At 38.4% G+C, this 14,533-nt stretch overlaps 1 protein-coding gene across 2 annotated transcripts; it reads left to right on the forward strand.

Moving 5' to 3' along the window:
- Window positions 1–317: 317 nt before the first annotated feature.
- Window positions 318–2,759, forward strand: GSPT2 (G1 to S phase transition 2). Of its 2 annotated transcripts, XM_036893823.2 has the most exons (3): window positions 318–454; window positions 561–872; window positions 1,158–2,759. In XM_036893823.2, the coding sequence occupies exons 2-3, from the start codon at window positions 572–574 to the stop codon at window positions 2,453–2,455; spliced, it is 1,599 nt and encodes a 532-aa protein (XP_036749718.2). In that variant the 5' UTR covers window positions 318–454; window positions 561–571; the 3' UTR covers window positions 2,456–2,759. The 2 variants fall into 2 exon arrangements, with proteins under 2 accessions (XP_036749718.2, XP_036749710.2); XM_036893815.2 differs by having other exon boundaries at window positions 561–2,759.
- The last annotated feature ends 11,774 nt before the right edge of the window (window positions 2,760–14,533 follow it).

A 14,533-nucleotide genomic window follows, 5' to 3' on the forward strand; every position in this document is an offset into this window, starting at 1 on the left:
ACGCATTTCTTCCTTTGGTTGCTAGTTTCTGGGTAGTTAACCCATATCCTATCAGAATTTGTTCAATAGGAATTTTCCTTTTTCTTTGAATCTTTGAGTAGAATTTTAAATTGTAAATTGTAAGGTATGCCTGCCTAGGTTTAATTGCTGAATTGTCAAATCGCTCGCCCAGATCGTCTGAACAAAAATGAATGGAAATGTTTGTTTTACAAATTTTCTTTTTGGCCTTAGCCCATGACGGAGAACTGAGGAGACCGAGCACACGGAATGGCAGCGAGGGGTCAATCCCCGCCCGGCTTTGGGTTGGTGGTTGAGAAGTCGGAAGTGGTTGGGGTTTGGGGGAGGAGATCCGCTCATACACAGGAGGAGAGGTTGAGCCGCCGCCATATCTGCTGCCGCCGCCGCAGTTGCGAATGCAGTGTTGGGTCTTAGCTGCCCCCGCACTGCCGCTAAGGTTTGTGTCGCTACCCCTGGGCCCGTCGCTCTTGCTGCCCTTCCCCTGGCGGCAGAGCCCGCTATTTCTGGCCTGTTGACCCCGCTCCCTCCCCACCACCCATCAGGTCCCCAGACCATGGATCCCGGCAGCAGCAGCAGCGACTCGGCGCCCGACTGCTGGGACCAGGTGGACATGGAAGCCCCGGGTTTGGCCCCGATTGGGCTCCGAGCCTCCGTGGCTGGGGCCGAGACCCAGCGTGAGCCCCTGAGCTCGGCCTTCAGCCGTCAGCTCAACGTCAACGCCAAACCCTTCGTGCCTAACGTACACGCCGCGGAGTTCGTGCCGTTCTTCCTGCGGGGCCCGGCCCAGCCGCAGACACCCTCGGCCGACACCACCGGCATGGATGAGCTCTGCAGCGGCGCGGGCGATCCTCAAGGTAAAAGGCTGGGACGGGGGGCACTTGTGGAACATTCCAAAGAGGAGCAGTTAGTGTCGCGTGAAGGTTTCAGTTCAGCCATTACCATGGAACTTTCAGAACCTGTTGTAGAAAATGGAGAGGTGGAGATGGTCCTAGAGGAGTCATGGGAGCACAATAAAGAAGTGAGTGAAGCTGAGCCAGGGGGTAGTTCCTTGGGAGATTCAGGGCCCCCAGAAGAAAGTGGCCAGGAAATGATGGAGAAAGAGGAAATAAGAAAATCTAAATCTGTGATCATACCCTCAGGTGCTCCTAAGAAAGAACACGTAAATGTGGTATTCATTGGGCATGTAGATGCTGGAAAGTCAACCATTGGAGGACAGATAATGTTTTTGACAGGAATGGTTGACAAAAGGACACTTGAGAAATATGAAAGAGAAGCTAAAGAAAAAAACAGAGAAACTTGGTATTTGTCCTGGGCCTTAGATACGAATCAGGAAGAACGAGACAAGGGTAAGACAGTAGAAGTGGGTCGTGCCTATTTTGAAACAGAAAAGAAACATTTCACCATTTTAGATGCCCCTGGCCACAAGAGTTTTGTCCCAAATATGATTGGAGGTGCTTCTCAAGCTGATTTGGCCGTACTGGTGATCTCTGCCAGGAAAGGAGAGTTTGAAACTGGATTTGAAAAAGGTGGACAGACAAGAGAACATGCAATGTTGGCAAAAACAGCAGGGGTAAAGTATCTAATAGTGCTTATTAATAAGATGGATGATCCCACAGTAAATTGGAGCAGCGAGAGATATGAAGAATGTAAAGAAAAACTGGTGCCCTTTTTGAAAAAAGTTGGCTTCAGTCCCAAAAAGGACATTCACTTTATGCCCTGCTCTGGGCTGACTGGGGCAAATATTAAAGAGCAGTCAGATTTCTGCCCTTGGTACACTGGATTGCCATTTATTCCATATTTGGATAATATGCCAAACTTCAACAGATCAGTTGATGGACCAATTAGACTTCCGATTGTGGACAAGTACAAGGATATGGGCACTGTAGTCCTGGGGAAGCTGGAATCAGGGTCCATTTTTAAAGGCCAGCAGCTTGTGATGATGCCAAACAAGCACAATGTGGAAGTTCTTGGAATCCTTTCTGATGATGCTGAAACTGACTATGTAGCCCCAGGTGAAAACCTTAAAATCAGGCTGAAGGGAATTGAAGAAGAAGAGATTCTTCCAGGATTCATACTCTGTGACCCCAATAATCTTTGCCATTCTGGACGTACCTTTGATGTTCAGATAGTGATCATTGAGCATAAATCCATCATCTGCCCAGGTTATAATGCGGTGCTGCACATTCACACTTGTATTGAGGAAGTGGAGATAACGGCCTTAATCTCCTTGGTAGACAAAAAATCCGGAGAGAAAAGTAAGACACGGCCCCGCTTCGTGAAACAAGATCAAGTATGCATTGCCCGTTTAAGGACAGCAGGAACTATCTGCCTGGAGACATTTAAAGATTTTCCTCAGATGGGTCGTTTTACTTTGAGAGATGAGGGTAAGACCATTGCGATTGGAAAAGTTCTGAAACTGGTCCCGGAGAAGGACTAAGCAGTTTTCTTGATGTCCCTGATACTGTGAGAATTGACTACAAAAATTCACCACCATCTCTCATTTACCACCCATTGACAGACTTTACTACATATTTTGCAGAGAAATTTCACAGCAAAAATCTATGTTTTGTCAGCTTTCTCATGTTGAGGTCTCTGCTGTGTCACTGTTGAATTTCCCCACAAGTTTCCTCCTCCTATATCATTCTGCTTCCTTGGACAGAACAGTAATAGCTTTGTAAGTGATGTGGATGTAATTGTCTATAACAATGAAAAATTAATATATTTTTTAATTTTTCATTTTCCCTTAGGATATTTAGGCCACCCTTGTTCCACGCAGACCAATCGGAGTGTATCAGTGTGTGTGTACATGTTAAAAAGGCAACTAACATCAGAATAAAATACTCCATTTGAAACTCTTACTGGTATCTCAAATGCTTTTAAATATTTCAAAAACAAATGTATGCAATTTTCAGTTAGCTTTTTATTTTCTCAAGCAGTTGAATACATTTTATTAGTTAGGCTTTAAAAAACTCTCCTCCACTCACTGTTTTAAAGGAGGCATTTCCAAACAATGCACAGGTTTGTATTAAAGGAAACATTCTAATTTTGGAAAAAATAAGCACATTCATTTTAGGACTTTTCCCAGTGAATTTTGTGTTCTGTGACCAAGTCCACCTAATAAAGGAGATCTGCTTACCCACTTGGGATTTGACGAAGAAAAGCTCAGTACATCAGGTGCCATAATGATGAACGTGGCTAAATTACAAATATACCTGGGGTACAGACCATATATTGACAAGACTCCTATCTGTATGCAGTCATCTTAGCACACCCCCTTGCTTTGTCCACCAGGAGGCATGTGAAGGGGGCACAACACAATAAGGGGCAGGACTGTTGAGAAGATAAATGCTTGCAATTAGGGCTGTAAGTCATTTACTGAAAACTAGGGCTTATTAAAGGTCCTGAGCTGGGAAATGAGAACATTCCACCCTTCTAGTCTTCAGTGCTTGGGGTTAGTAAGAAAGGTGGAAAGTCATTTTTCCAGTCAGATTATAATGCACTCTTGGGGTCAGAGATACTGGACTTGTCTCTAAACAGTGTATTGAAGAAAGCACCAACTGTGGATCCTGAGGTGGCTACCTTTATCTCCAGGGGAGTGGCCTTAAACCTGCATAACAGTCAACAGCTGCAAGAACTTCTGTCTTAGTAAGTGAGCAGTAAGTAGCCCAATGTAAACACCTGCCCAATGGTGGGCACAGCCAGTTCCTCACACTCACTGTGAACAAGGGTACAGACTGCTGCCAGTTCACCCTCAGGCCCATGCTTGGGCAAAGCCATGTCCCCTTCTCCATGTTCCCTTTTTGTACCCGTGTACCTCCAGGGTATCTCACCTGTCAGAAATAGTCACTGGTCTCAGCAGCACCAACAGCATGGTTTTGTAAATCACCCACCATAGGTCTCCAGGGCACCCACAAGGGAAGCAAGGATTTTTATTTTCTCATATGTCAGCTAACCTGCGCCACAGGGATGCACCTCATACTGTTTTGAACCCAGTCCTTTAATGAATAGAATGCCAGTTTCAAGAGTTTCATCTTTATTTTAGAGTTCATTCTCTTGCCTCTGTGCTCTGAACTTCATATAAAATACAGGCCAATCCATTGTTTGCTAGAAGTTTAGCCTTTGCAGCCACTTAAAAGGAATTATTGCTGTTGCTGCATCAACCTCATTCTTTTGCAATTTTACTAATTTACCAGTAGAATTGTGGATATTTTCCACTAACAGTTTCTTTATTTCTCTGGTTATTATGGGACAGATCTGAGGAGATTTAGAGAAAGGGGTCAAATTACTGTGTGCTTCAACAAAGACCCAAGAAGGAAGGAAAGGGGGAAGTTGGGGCTGGGAAGAAGCTAGCAGACCTCCACAATGCTCACTTTGAGCATCTTCCTCTGGTACCCAGGACAAATTGCCAGTGCTTTTAGTATCCACTACAGTTACTGTTCCTGTCTTCAAAAGACAAATCCTTTCTTAAAATAGACCCTCCTTTCACAATATCATGATTGGTTTCCTACAATGCAAGAACCTGCTCTTTTTTAACATGAAAAATACAAATATTCAACTCAGTTTAGTTGAAATGGACTGTTCAGCAGCAAGGAGATGATTAGTCACCATTTCGTGGCCATTAAAAAAAAACTGTAACAACCACAGAAGTTCTGCCAAAAGCTGAGCATTTGAACATGTTCATGTTCCACTGCTGGTTTTTATGTTCAGTGTGATTCTTTCTGTATCTTCTGTTGAGACTGTTGGCATATTTCCTTTTGTCCTAGTTTCCAGTTACAATATCTAGTCAGGGTTGGCCACTAGGGTAAAGAAAATTTGATCTAAGGTTTCTCACCAGGGACACCACTGTTTCCATGGAGTCAGGAAAGTGGGCTTGCCTCAGAATTTGGAAGAGGCTTTTTCAAAATACCCCATGTGTGTTTGTTAATATTCACCAGATCACCAAAATTAACAAGGGAAAGGGAAAAGAAAGAACTTAATGATATAAATATGCCATATATGAGTGAAAACAAGCTTTCCTTGTGTACAAGAAGGTACAGGTTACAGTTACATGATGGCCTCTACAGTGTTGAGTGTTGATTTCCCTCACAGTTTTTTTCCTGCACTCAAAAAGGGTTGTTTTAGAGGAAATTTATCTAAATTCTAGGGGACCCTCTTCCTTCATTTACTCTTTAAAAAACTGTATAGTTTCTTTTATAAGTCAGTGAATGAAAGGCTCAGGCTCTAAGAATCAGGTATCAGTCAAAAGGGGTTTCAGCAAAGCCCTTTATTTTCTACTCAGATTAATATTAAGCAACCAGAATTTACATACCCAGATCATTTGCAGCCATTTCTCAGCCCTCTGATAGATATTTCTCTCTTATGTTCCCTGAACTTCAAAAGTGCAAGCAGAGAATATTGAGACCTGCCCCCAGTTTTAGCATGAGAGGACAAAAAAAGATTTGTTCAGTGTCAGGCTGCTGTACTCGATCACCTAACTGTCTCTCACTTAATAGAATGTATATCCAATATGTATCCAGTTAGAGCTCTTCTTTCACATTTGGGTCACTGATTAAAAGGCTTCCTCTAGTCTCTAGTAGAGACTTGGATGAATTACCTCCTCCTGAGACTGCTTTTACCAGCTCTACCACAATCTATCAGTGACCTTTTGCCACACCAACCAGTTTGCAGAATGCCTTGTAACATGGTAAATGACTAAGACCCCAAGTGGCTTCTTCAGGTTTAGCTGACAGCCCCTGGATTAAAGGTTAGTGTTTGATTTCTACCTTTGTATTTTTTTTGTACTCTGTTTTAATGCTCACATGACATTATTTAGCTTTCCAAACTGTTTTACCTTCTTTCACCAGTTTGGTAGGGTATAAACTAATAGGTGAAACAAAGTGTGTTAATACATTTTTTAAACATCTAAAAGCTTAGCTCCGAGTGGTGCTAATGACAGAACGCTCAGTCCCCATCCATGTTCTTCAGTGCATGATAACCAAAAAGAACACTTTTCTAAAAGGGTAGATGAGCCACAAGCACACATTTCATGCATTTAAGAAGGAACACAGGCGGTTCTGAAGGGCAGGAGATAAATCTAAGGGGGCCCTAATCTTAAAGGATAGTGTTGAGGATGGATGAGAGGTGACTTCACAAGATCTTGCTGGTGAGTAAAATGTTGCAGTGACTAAAAGTTAACATAATTCAAGAAGAAGTGTTTGCCTGTAAAGGTGGCACACTATTCAAGGCCTGGAGGGAAGTTGGGGGAGTGTCCTGAGAAATCTGAGAAATTTCTTAGCAGAATCTGAGCTGGGCCTGTAGGTAGCTAGCAGATGAACATACATCACATTCATTCTGTGAGGCAAAGAGGTCAAAACTGCTGACAATACTGGCAGCTGACAACCAACTCTGAGGATGGTGATATTGCCAAGCATCACAGATCTCCAGGTATGAGTGATAGGTTCCACACTATTTACCAATGCCTGACTGGGTTTGTGGGATCACGATAACACATATGACCTGAGTATGCAGACTGATAAGAGCTACAATGAAGGGAAAGTTCTGCTCTGGAACACCCTAGTGCCCCCACTTCTGCCAAAAGATCCCATCATCAGAGAAGTGGCAGTTATCAAAATATGTCCCCCTTCTTGAAGTGGAATATGCCTAGCACTGTGATAAGCAAATAGGGGACCTCTTTTTCTTTCTCTGTTTATGTTTCAGAGATCTTGGTAAGCCAGAGAAGGAACTATGACCCATGGCAGAGGGGTAAAGTAATGCACTGTGGATCCACTAATCAGAACCTTAACTATCATCTTGCCCCTCCTCTGTGAGTCTCTGGTCCCTCATGCATAACATGGAGATAATTTCAGTTACCTCATTTACAGGATTGCTGTGAGGACTGACCAAGGTAGCAGGTACAAAAGTGCCTGTAAAGAGTATGTGGCTCAATCCTTGTGAGTTTATTCCCTCAGCATTTATTCAATCCTTACCCTTGACTGTTTTTGACCCTAGGAGCCCTGCTTCTCTTCCTCACTGGATTTGTTGAGTTCTGACCCAGTAGCCTTACCAATGTCCTATGGTGAGAAATGCTGATTTTCTCAAAAGAAGCAGTATGTCCAGCCCTATGGGATAGGGACCCAGAATTTCCCCAGTGCAATTCATGGCTATCACATTCCTCTTAGATACTGTTTTTCCACCCAATGTGTTTAAATCTATTTAGTTGTTCTTATAAATGTTCAAACTGTCCTATGTTTAGGCATTTAGTCTTTTCAGATAAGCTCATGAATCCTTTTTACATGACCCCAGTAGTACATCAAGTTCAAGGCTCACCTTAAACGTTTCCTGAAATTAGCTAATTGATAATGTAATCTTAATTTTTTTAGTGGCATTTACTTTTTAGAGAGTAAAATAATGGTGCTTGGCTGCATGCTACTGGATTCATCATAGTTTCTAATCCTTTGTAGGGAGCAGAGCTAAGAAATATGTATTTTTTAAGGCAAAAGACAGCATGAGTTTATATTGATACTTCCCATTCAAATTCAGGGCTCCAGGGTACATATTTTGTATCACTGATCATTCATCAGTGTATCCTTTCTCTGAAGCCACAGTCCTGAGTCTCAAAGACACTGACAAAATTACTCATTAGTGTTATCCCACAATTCACAACTAACAATGTCATAAAAACCATGTCAACACTACCAATGAAAATACTGATTCTGAAAACAGTTTAGATTTTTCATGTGATTCTTTGATCCCCAGATTGTGTCCCACTAGGAATGTACAATGACTCTATTTTAAAATCATTCAAAATAGTTTCTGTGTGGTAATTCCACCAAGTGGATGTCCAATAAAGTCTACTAGATTCCTTTTGCTATTCATTGCTTTTAACTTATTAGTTTTTATAAATATGTATAAAACTTATGTAATACCAAAGTTAAAACTACAAAACATTTTAGCAAAATCCAGCTTGTCTTCTTGTCCCTCACATTCTGTAGCTTCTCTCTCCCATATATATATATATTTCTTAGTTCACTGATGATAAATTCACAGGTATTCATACTCAACATATGTGATAAATGATAATGTACTCTACAGTTTTCCCCATGTTGACTTTTTTTCTACTTGTCAAAATATCTTGGAGAGTGTTCCAAAGCAGTATATATAGAGTCATCATTCCTTTCTATAGCCTCAGTATTTAATTATTTTATTTTTCAAGTCCTCTATTCATGTACATTTAATTATTCTAGTTTTTGTTAAAATGCATATTGCTGTAATCACCAACTTTTCATATTTCCCCAGTGTTTCTTTGATTTTGAGAAGTGGGATTTATGTGACAACAGGTATATGCTAGATATTGCCAAGTTCTCCTACATAAGAATTTTACCATTTTTCAAAGAATTTTGTTTTTTTAAAAAACTTCACAGGTGATTCTGTGGTTCTACAAGGGTTCACAACCATGGTTTAAGACGTTATCAGTTGTTTTTTGTTGTTTGATTTGTTTGGGGTTCATTGTTGTTGTAATTAGAGCTCAATGAATAACAATATAATGCACAATTAATAATTGAGGTGTTCCTGCTAGCTCCATTACTAGTAGAGACCAGGGACTGTAGTGCATTTATTTCTATATCCACAGTGGCTACCAAAGGGCTAGAACAAAGTGGGTGTTTATCAAATATGTGTTGAACATTGAATAAGAGAGCAAAGTGTAATGACATCATATTTGATTGACTTGTTATAAAAATATATTAATGTGCTTTCCCCTACATCAGAGGTTTCATTCTCTGAAGGCATGGAATGTATATTTTTCATACATTATGTAGCAAACATTTATATAGACTGTACCATGTGACAGGCAGTATTTTCCGTGGTGCAGATAAAATAGAAAACAAAACAGAGAATAATTTGTGTCCCAGTGGATTTTATATTTTAGTCTGGAAGGAGATATTAAAGAAAATAAGAACTGAATATGAGCATAGGAGTACTAAGTGCTAATAAGAAAATTAAACCACTGTAACAATGAGACTGACAGAGATTATAGTTGTGGTTAAAACCGTCTGTGCCTTTGAAGCAGAAAACTGAATTCTCCCTATTCATGTATGCTAAACTCCTCCCTTTCCATCCCACTAAGGTGGCCTGCAAAAGGTCTGCCTGGAAAAAACTGAACCTCATCCCACATAATCAATAAGGTAGATCATCTGGACATATATCAAACTTTACAACTAGACAATGGAAAAATATCTTCTCAAGCACAAAAATATTCATAAAACTTTACCATATGGCACTTCACAAAGAAAGTATCACAAAGTCAATAAAGTAAAAATAACATAACCAGCATTCTTTTATCATAATACAATGAAGTTAAATTTTTTTAAAAGTCTTTCCTTCAGAAAATTTAAAAACTCTTAAAGACATCAGGATTGTGCACTGTAAGTGTGCTGGGCCCATAATACTCTCTATTAAAAGCTCTTGAGTGAAAGGGTAAATAAAAACCAAAACTGTAGCATTAAAAAAAATAATAATGAAGATCCTACATATCCTAATATGTGAAATATATTTAAGTAGGAAATTTAATAGGCTTAAATATTTATAGCAATAAAATTTTTTAATGAAATTAACAAATTAAATTTCCATCTCCTAAAGTTAGGCAACAATACAGCAAGAATAAAACCAGAGGAAAATAAAAGGAAGAAATAAAGTTAAAAGAAAATATTAAAGGTAGAGGAAATAGAAAAATAGTAGAACTAAATAAATCAAAATATTGAATTCTTAAATTAATAATAAGTCAACCACTAGTTTGTGTAATCAAGAAATAAGTACAAAGCACAGACACACAAAATAAGAAATGAAAAGCAGGAAATAACTACTAAAACAGAGAAAAAATTAAAAATAATAACCAAAGAAGTCTTTCCATACATAATAAATTGAAAACCTAAATGATAGGTATTATTTCCTAGCAGAAAAAAAAACTGTCAAAAGTGACTCTGAGATAGATATCTTAAAGAAAGTAATATCCATAGAAGAAACCAGGAGATTTATTAAAGAACTTCCTCACAGAAAAGTACCAGGCCTTAAAATTTTCATAGAAGAATTTTACTAAAACTTAACCACCAACTAATCACAATGTTCATAAGTAATTACTCCTAATACTCTCAAGATATTCCAAAACTTACAAAATAAGAGAAATTCAATTTGTATGAAATGAGTACAACATTGATATCAAAACCAGATAAAGAGAGTATAATAAAAGAAAGTTATAGAACAATTTAAATTATGAATATTCATACGAATACCCCAAATCTATATCAGTAGACAGAATCTAACACCACATTTAGAAAATAATGCTACCATGAAAAAGTGGGATTTATTCTAGGCAATCCGGGATGATTCATTAATTAGGAAATCTATTAATATAGTTCACCTCACAATAGTTCTAAGGAGAAAAATCATATGAAGATCTCTACAAATGCTGAAAAAGAATTCAATGAAATCCAACACTCATTCCAAAGAAGGAAAACAAAACACGGTGAAAACAAAGCTCAACAAAATAAGAAATCATGGGCACTTCCTTCATACACAAAAATACATTATATAGCATACAATATTTGTGTGTATCTAAAGATATAGATATCCAAACATACACACAAATGAAGTGTCCATCATGTACATAAATACTAAAGTAAATACTAAAATTCCTAAGGGAAACACAAGAGGCATTCATGCTAAGGTTAAGAACAAGGAAAAAGTTCTCTCTGTTTTTGACTATTTAAACTTACAATGGAGATATTAGTCAACACAATAAAAAAACAAACACTAATGAAATTATAGGCATAAGAATTGCAAAAGGAATTGGAACTCTATTTGTAGATTATATGATATTTTACTTGGACTAGTGGAGAAATGTACTGATAAAACAAACAGTAAAAAATTGGTAAATTTAGGAAGATATAAATAAACATACGAAAATCAATTACACACACACACACACACATATATATATATATATATGTACAATAACCAGAGACAAGACATAATGGAAGAGATAGTCACATTTATGATAGTAACAAGTAAGATAAGATTCTTAGGAATAAACTCGACAAGTGTGGAAAAGCTCTATGAGGAAAAAATTTAGACTCCTGAAAGCTATAAAAAGTAGAAAAAATATCTTTGGCCTTATGGGAAGGCTCAACATCATTAAGATATAAATAATTCACAAATATAATACATTCTTAATAAAAATATACCAGCAAGTTGTTTTTTTCCTAGAGAAAGACAAGTTGATTGTGAAGTTCCTCTGGAGAAAAAACAAATATGCAAGGATAGTTACAACATGCAATGAAAAAAAACATACCAATGAAAGGAGACTAACCTAACCAGGAATAAAATATCTATAAAGTTTAGATAATTAAAACCATATGGTCTGGCATTTAAATGAACAGACTAGTGAAACAGAAGAAAGAATTTTGAAGTAGACTCATGTATGTACTGAAACAACATATATGAAAATTTATATCACATATGACTGGGTAAAAATAAACATTTTAATTAATGCTGTTGAGACAACTGGATAGCCATTTGATAAAAGATAAAACTTGAAGCATTATTTATATGAAAAGAATAATCCCCAGGTAGTTTAGAGATTTAGATGCAAAAAAGAAGAAAAATACTAGAAGAGAATACAAGTATATTCTGTAATAACTTGGAAGTGTGGAAAGGTTTTCTATCAATGAATCAAAATTCAAACACAATCCAAGGAAAATTTAATAAATGACAAAGGACCTATGTACAAATAAAGAAGAAGAAACATTTTGGTTTGGCATAATACAAAACAAAAACAAAAAGACAAATTAAAATTGAATAATCAACTTGGAGAAAATATTTTCCTCAAAATATATAAAAGCTAATATTCCAAATAAATATAAAGTACTCTTTAAAGTAAAGTAAAAAGACCATAAATCCATTTTTTAAAATGGCAAAAGACCTGAACAAATAGTTTAGAAAATGACATACAAATGACCCTTACATATACAGAAACATTATCAAATCACTCATAGTAACAGAATTGTAAATTAAAAGTACTTTGAGAAACTATTTCTTGCCTGTAGGTTAACTGTTCTCTGTTGCTATCTGTTATGATTCATGCACCATTAGCTCATGCATTTATTTTTTTAGCTTTATTATACGTTAAATAATAAGGTAGTGTTAATGAAACTACCTTGAAAGACATGGAGTGGAGCCTGGTAGATACAGAGTACTCAATAAACACTAGCTATCTTTTTCCCAGTTAATTCCAGTCTTAAGTAATATGTGATTGGGTGCTACTCCAACAGTCTGGGGACGAGTTAGTGTGCTCCACCCATTACATCTCTATTACACAAATGATCTATATGTGCTCACACCTGCTAACAATAATAATTCCAGAAGCAAACCTTTCCCAACGATGGAGCCAAATAACTTATAGGATAGTGAATATCTTTGGGGAAATAATTTTGCGGACTCTATTTTCTTATTTTGAACTGACAAAGGAGATAGTGCCAGAAGCTGAGGAAAAGCTGCCCTTACGGTGTTAAATCTGAACAAGATTGGGTCAAGTGCATGAGTTACCATGGCAACAACACAATCAGCATGCATCATCTACCATAGCAACAGCATTGAGGGGGCCTAGTCTCTGAGTAAAAGCTTTCTCTCGCTGTCAGACCTTGATTGAATCAACCAACCATAGTTACTGGGGTGCTAGTTGAAAGATACAAAGAGGCCATAAAGAACCACAGAGGCTAGAATTATGATTCACTTCAGCACCTTCATCGTTTTTCAGACATCGTTGCCCATGACTATTCAGTAGAGTGTGGGAGAGCAACGTTAGTCAGGGCTGAAATCCTGATAGCTGCGTGAGAGACTAGCCCACTCAGAAAATTTCGAGTTTCACACAGGATAAAAAGTATCTTCATTCTAAGGAAGTCCCATTACCTGTAACATCGACACCACATTCTGGCAAGTCCGACATCCAATGTATCCAAGGCTAGGTGAGCACAGAACTACAAAACCGAAGGTAATGCTGTAATCCTACTCCTGGTCGGCATGAAATTACCATAGGGAATACGAAGAACTTCAAAAAATGGGATCATTTTACTCAGACCTGAACATTTTCTACCAGTACTCACAACATTCTGAAAATTGGCTGAAGCATCATCACCCAGAACTGAATTGCCTGATAGGCAAATGCCAGAGTAGCCCACCCAGAGTGTAGCCTCATTTGGGGGTCAGAAGGTGGAAAAGGTATCTCACAGGTTAATGTGATCACCATCCAATTCCTATGTACATCCCAGCAGTTCCTGTGTAACTATTACTGTGATGTCTCCAAGTAACAGGTTGAGTTTAAAGGGACTCGATTCCCCTACATTTTGTCTGACACTTCTTATATTGCAGCCCGCATTCCAGTAATTGTGGGTACAAATGTTTTACACATCCCAGACTTGGCATGCTTCATAATGTCCTAATGAACTTTTGTGGAGCTCATTTCACAATGACACGGGAGAGCTAGCTCTTAGCTCCACGTTAGAAATGAGAAAATTGAAGTCTGGGGGAAAAGAGGCTGGTCACCACAGGGTCTTTGATGTGACCAAGGCCCAAACACACAGCCCCCAAAATGTGCACCCATATTTGGAAGCACCATTGAGATAAAGAAGCAGAGTAAAGACACTTGGAGATTTACTGACAAACTACTTCCATAGGAGTGCTGGCACAAAGATAAGGAGGAGATGTTAGGGAAAGAGGAAATTTGAGCTATGCAATGTTCTGGAAAGCAGAGCAATAGCAGATGATGGCACAGACGAGAAGAGAGAAAACAGCGTGAGCGAGAATTAATAGTCATGGGGGGAAATGAGTTCTGTAAGCGCAAAGACGATCAAATCCATGAGCCTACTTCAGGTCACTTGCCTCCCCAGTTAAAGTAGAAAGATCCAAGGAAGCAGAGTGAGTCTTAAATTTTCTGTCCCCAAATGTAGTAATATTTGAAAAACACCAAAGACAGCAAAGGGGTAATGTCAGTTTCAAAGATCGGGTGGAGGCACAGGCCCAGTAATATAATGTTATGATAAAACAACCAAATATGATGTCAATACACCTCACTCAGTCATTTGACATTCTCTCAACGCACCTTTAATAAACACCTGCTTTGCTCTCACCCCTGTGTAAATGGATTCAGATCATGAGCCTGCACCACGGAGGGACAAATTGAGCGTCAATAAGAATAACTAAATGAATTTAAACACATCAACTGTGATTAAATATTGGATGCATAGTGACTGAACAGGAATGAAGACCTCATGGTCACCACTATCAAAAGCTAGGAAATAAATTAAATATTTTGAAGTTGGGTACGCAGAGGCAAATAATAAAATAATTATCCTGTGTTTGGCATATGAACTGTAATACTGGTTTCCAAACAGTGGTTGAGGGAAGTTTCTCATTGGAGAAGAATTCCATCTAGCAAACGAAGAAGGGTAGATAGAATTACAATATCTCCGCTTTAAGCCCCAAATGA

This window comes from Manis pentadactyla, chromosome X (genome assembly GCF_030020395.1).
Source record: "Manis pentadactyla isolate mManPen7 chromosome X, mManPen7.hap1, whole genome shotgun sequence".
Classification (NCBI taxonomy): Eukaryota; Metazoa; Chordata; class Mammalia; order Pholidota; family Manidae; genus Manis; species Manis pentadactyla.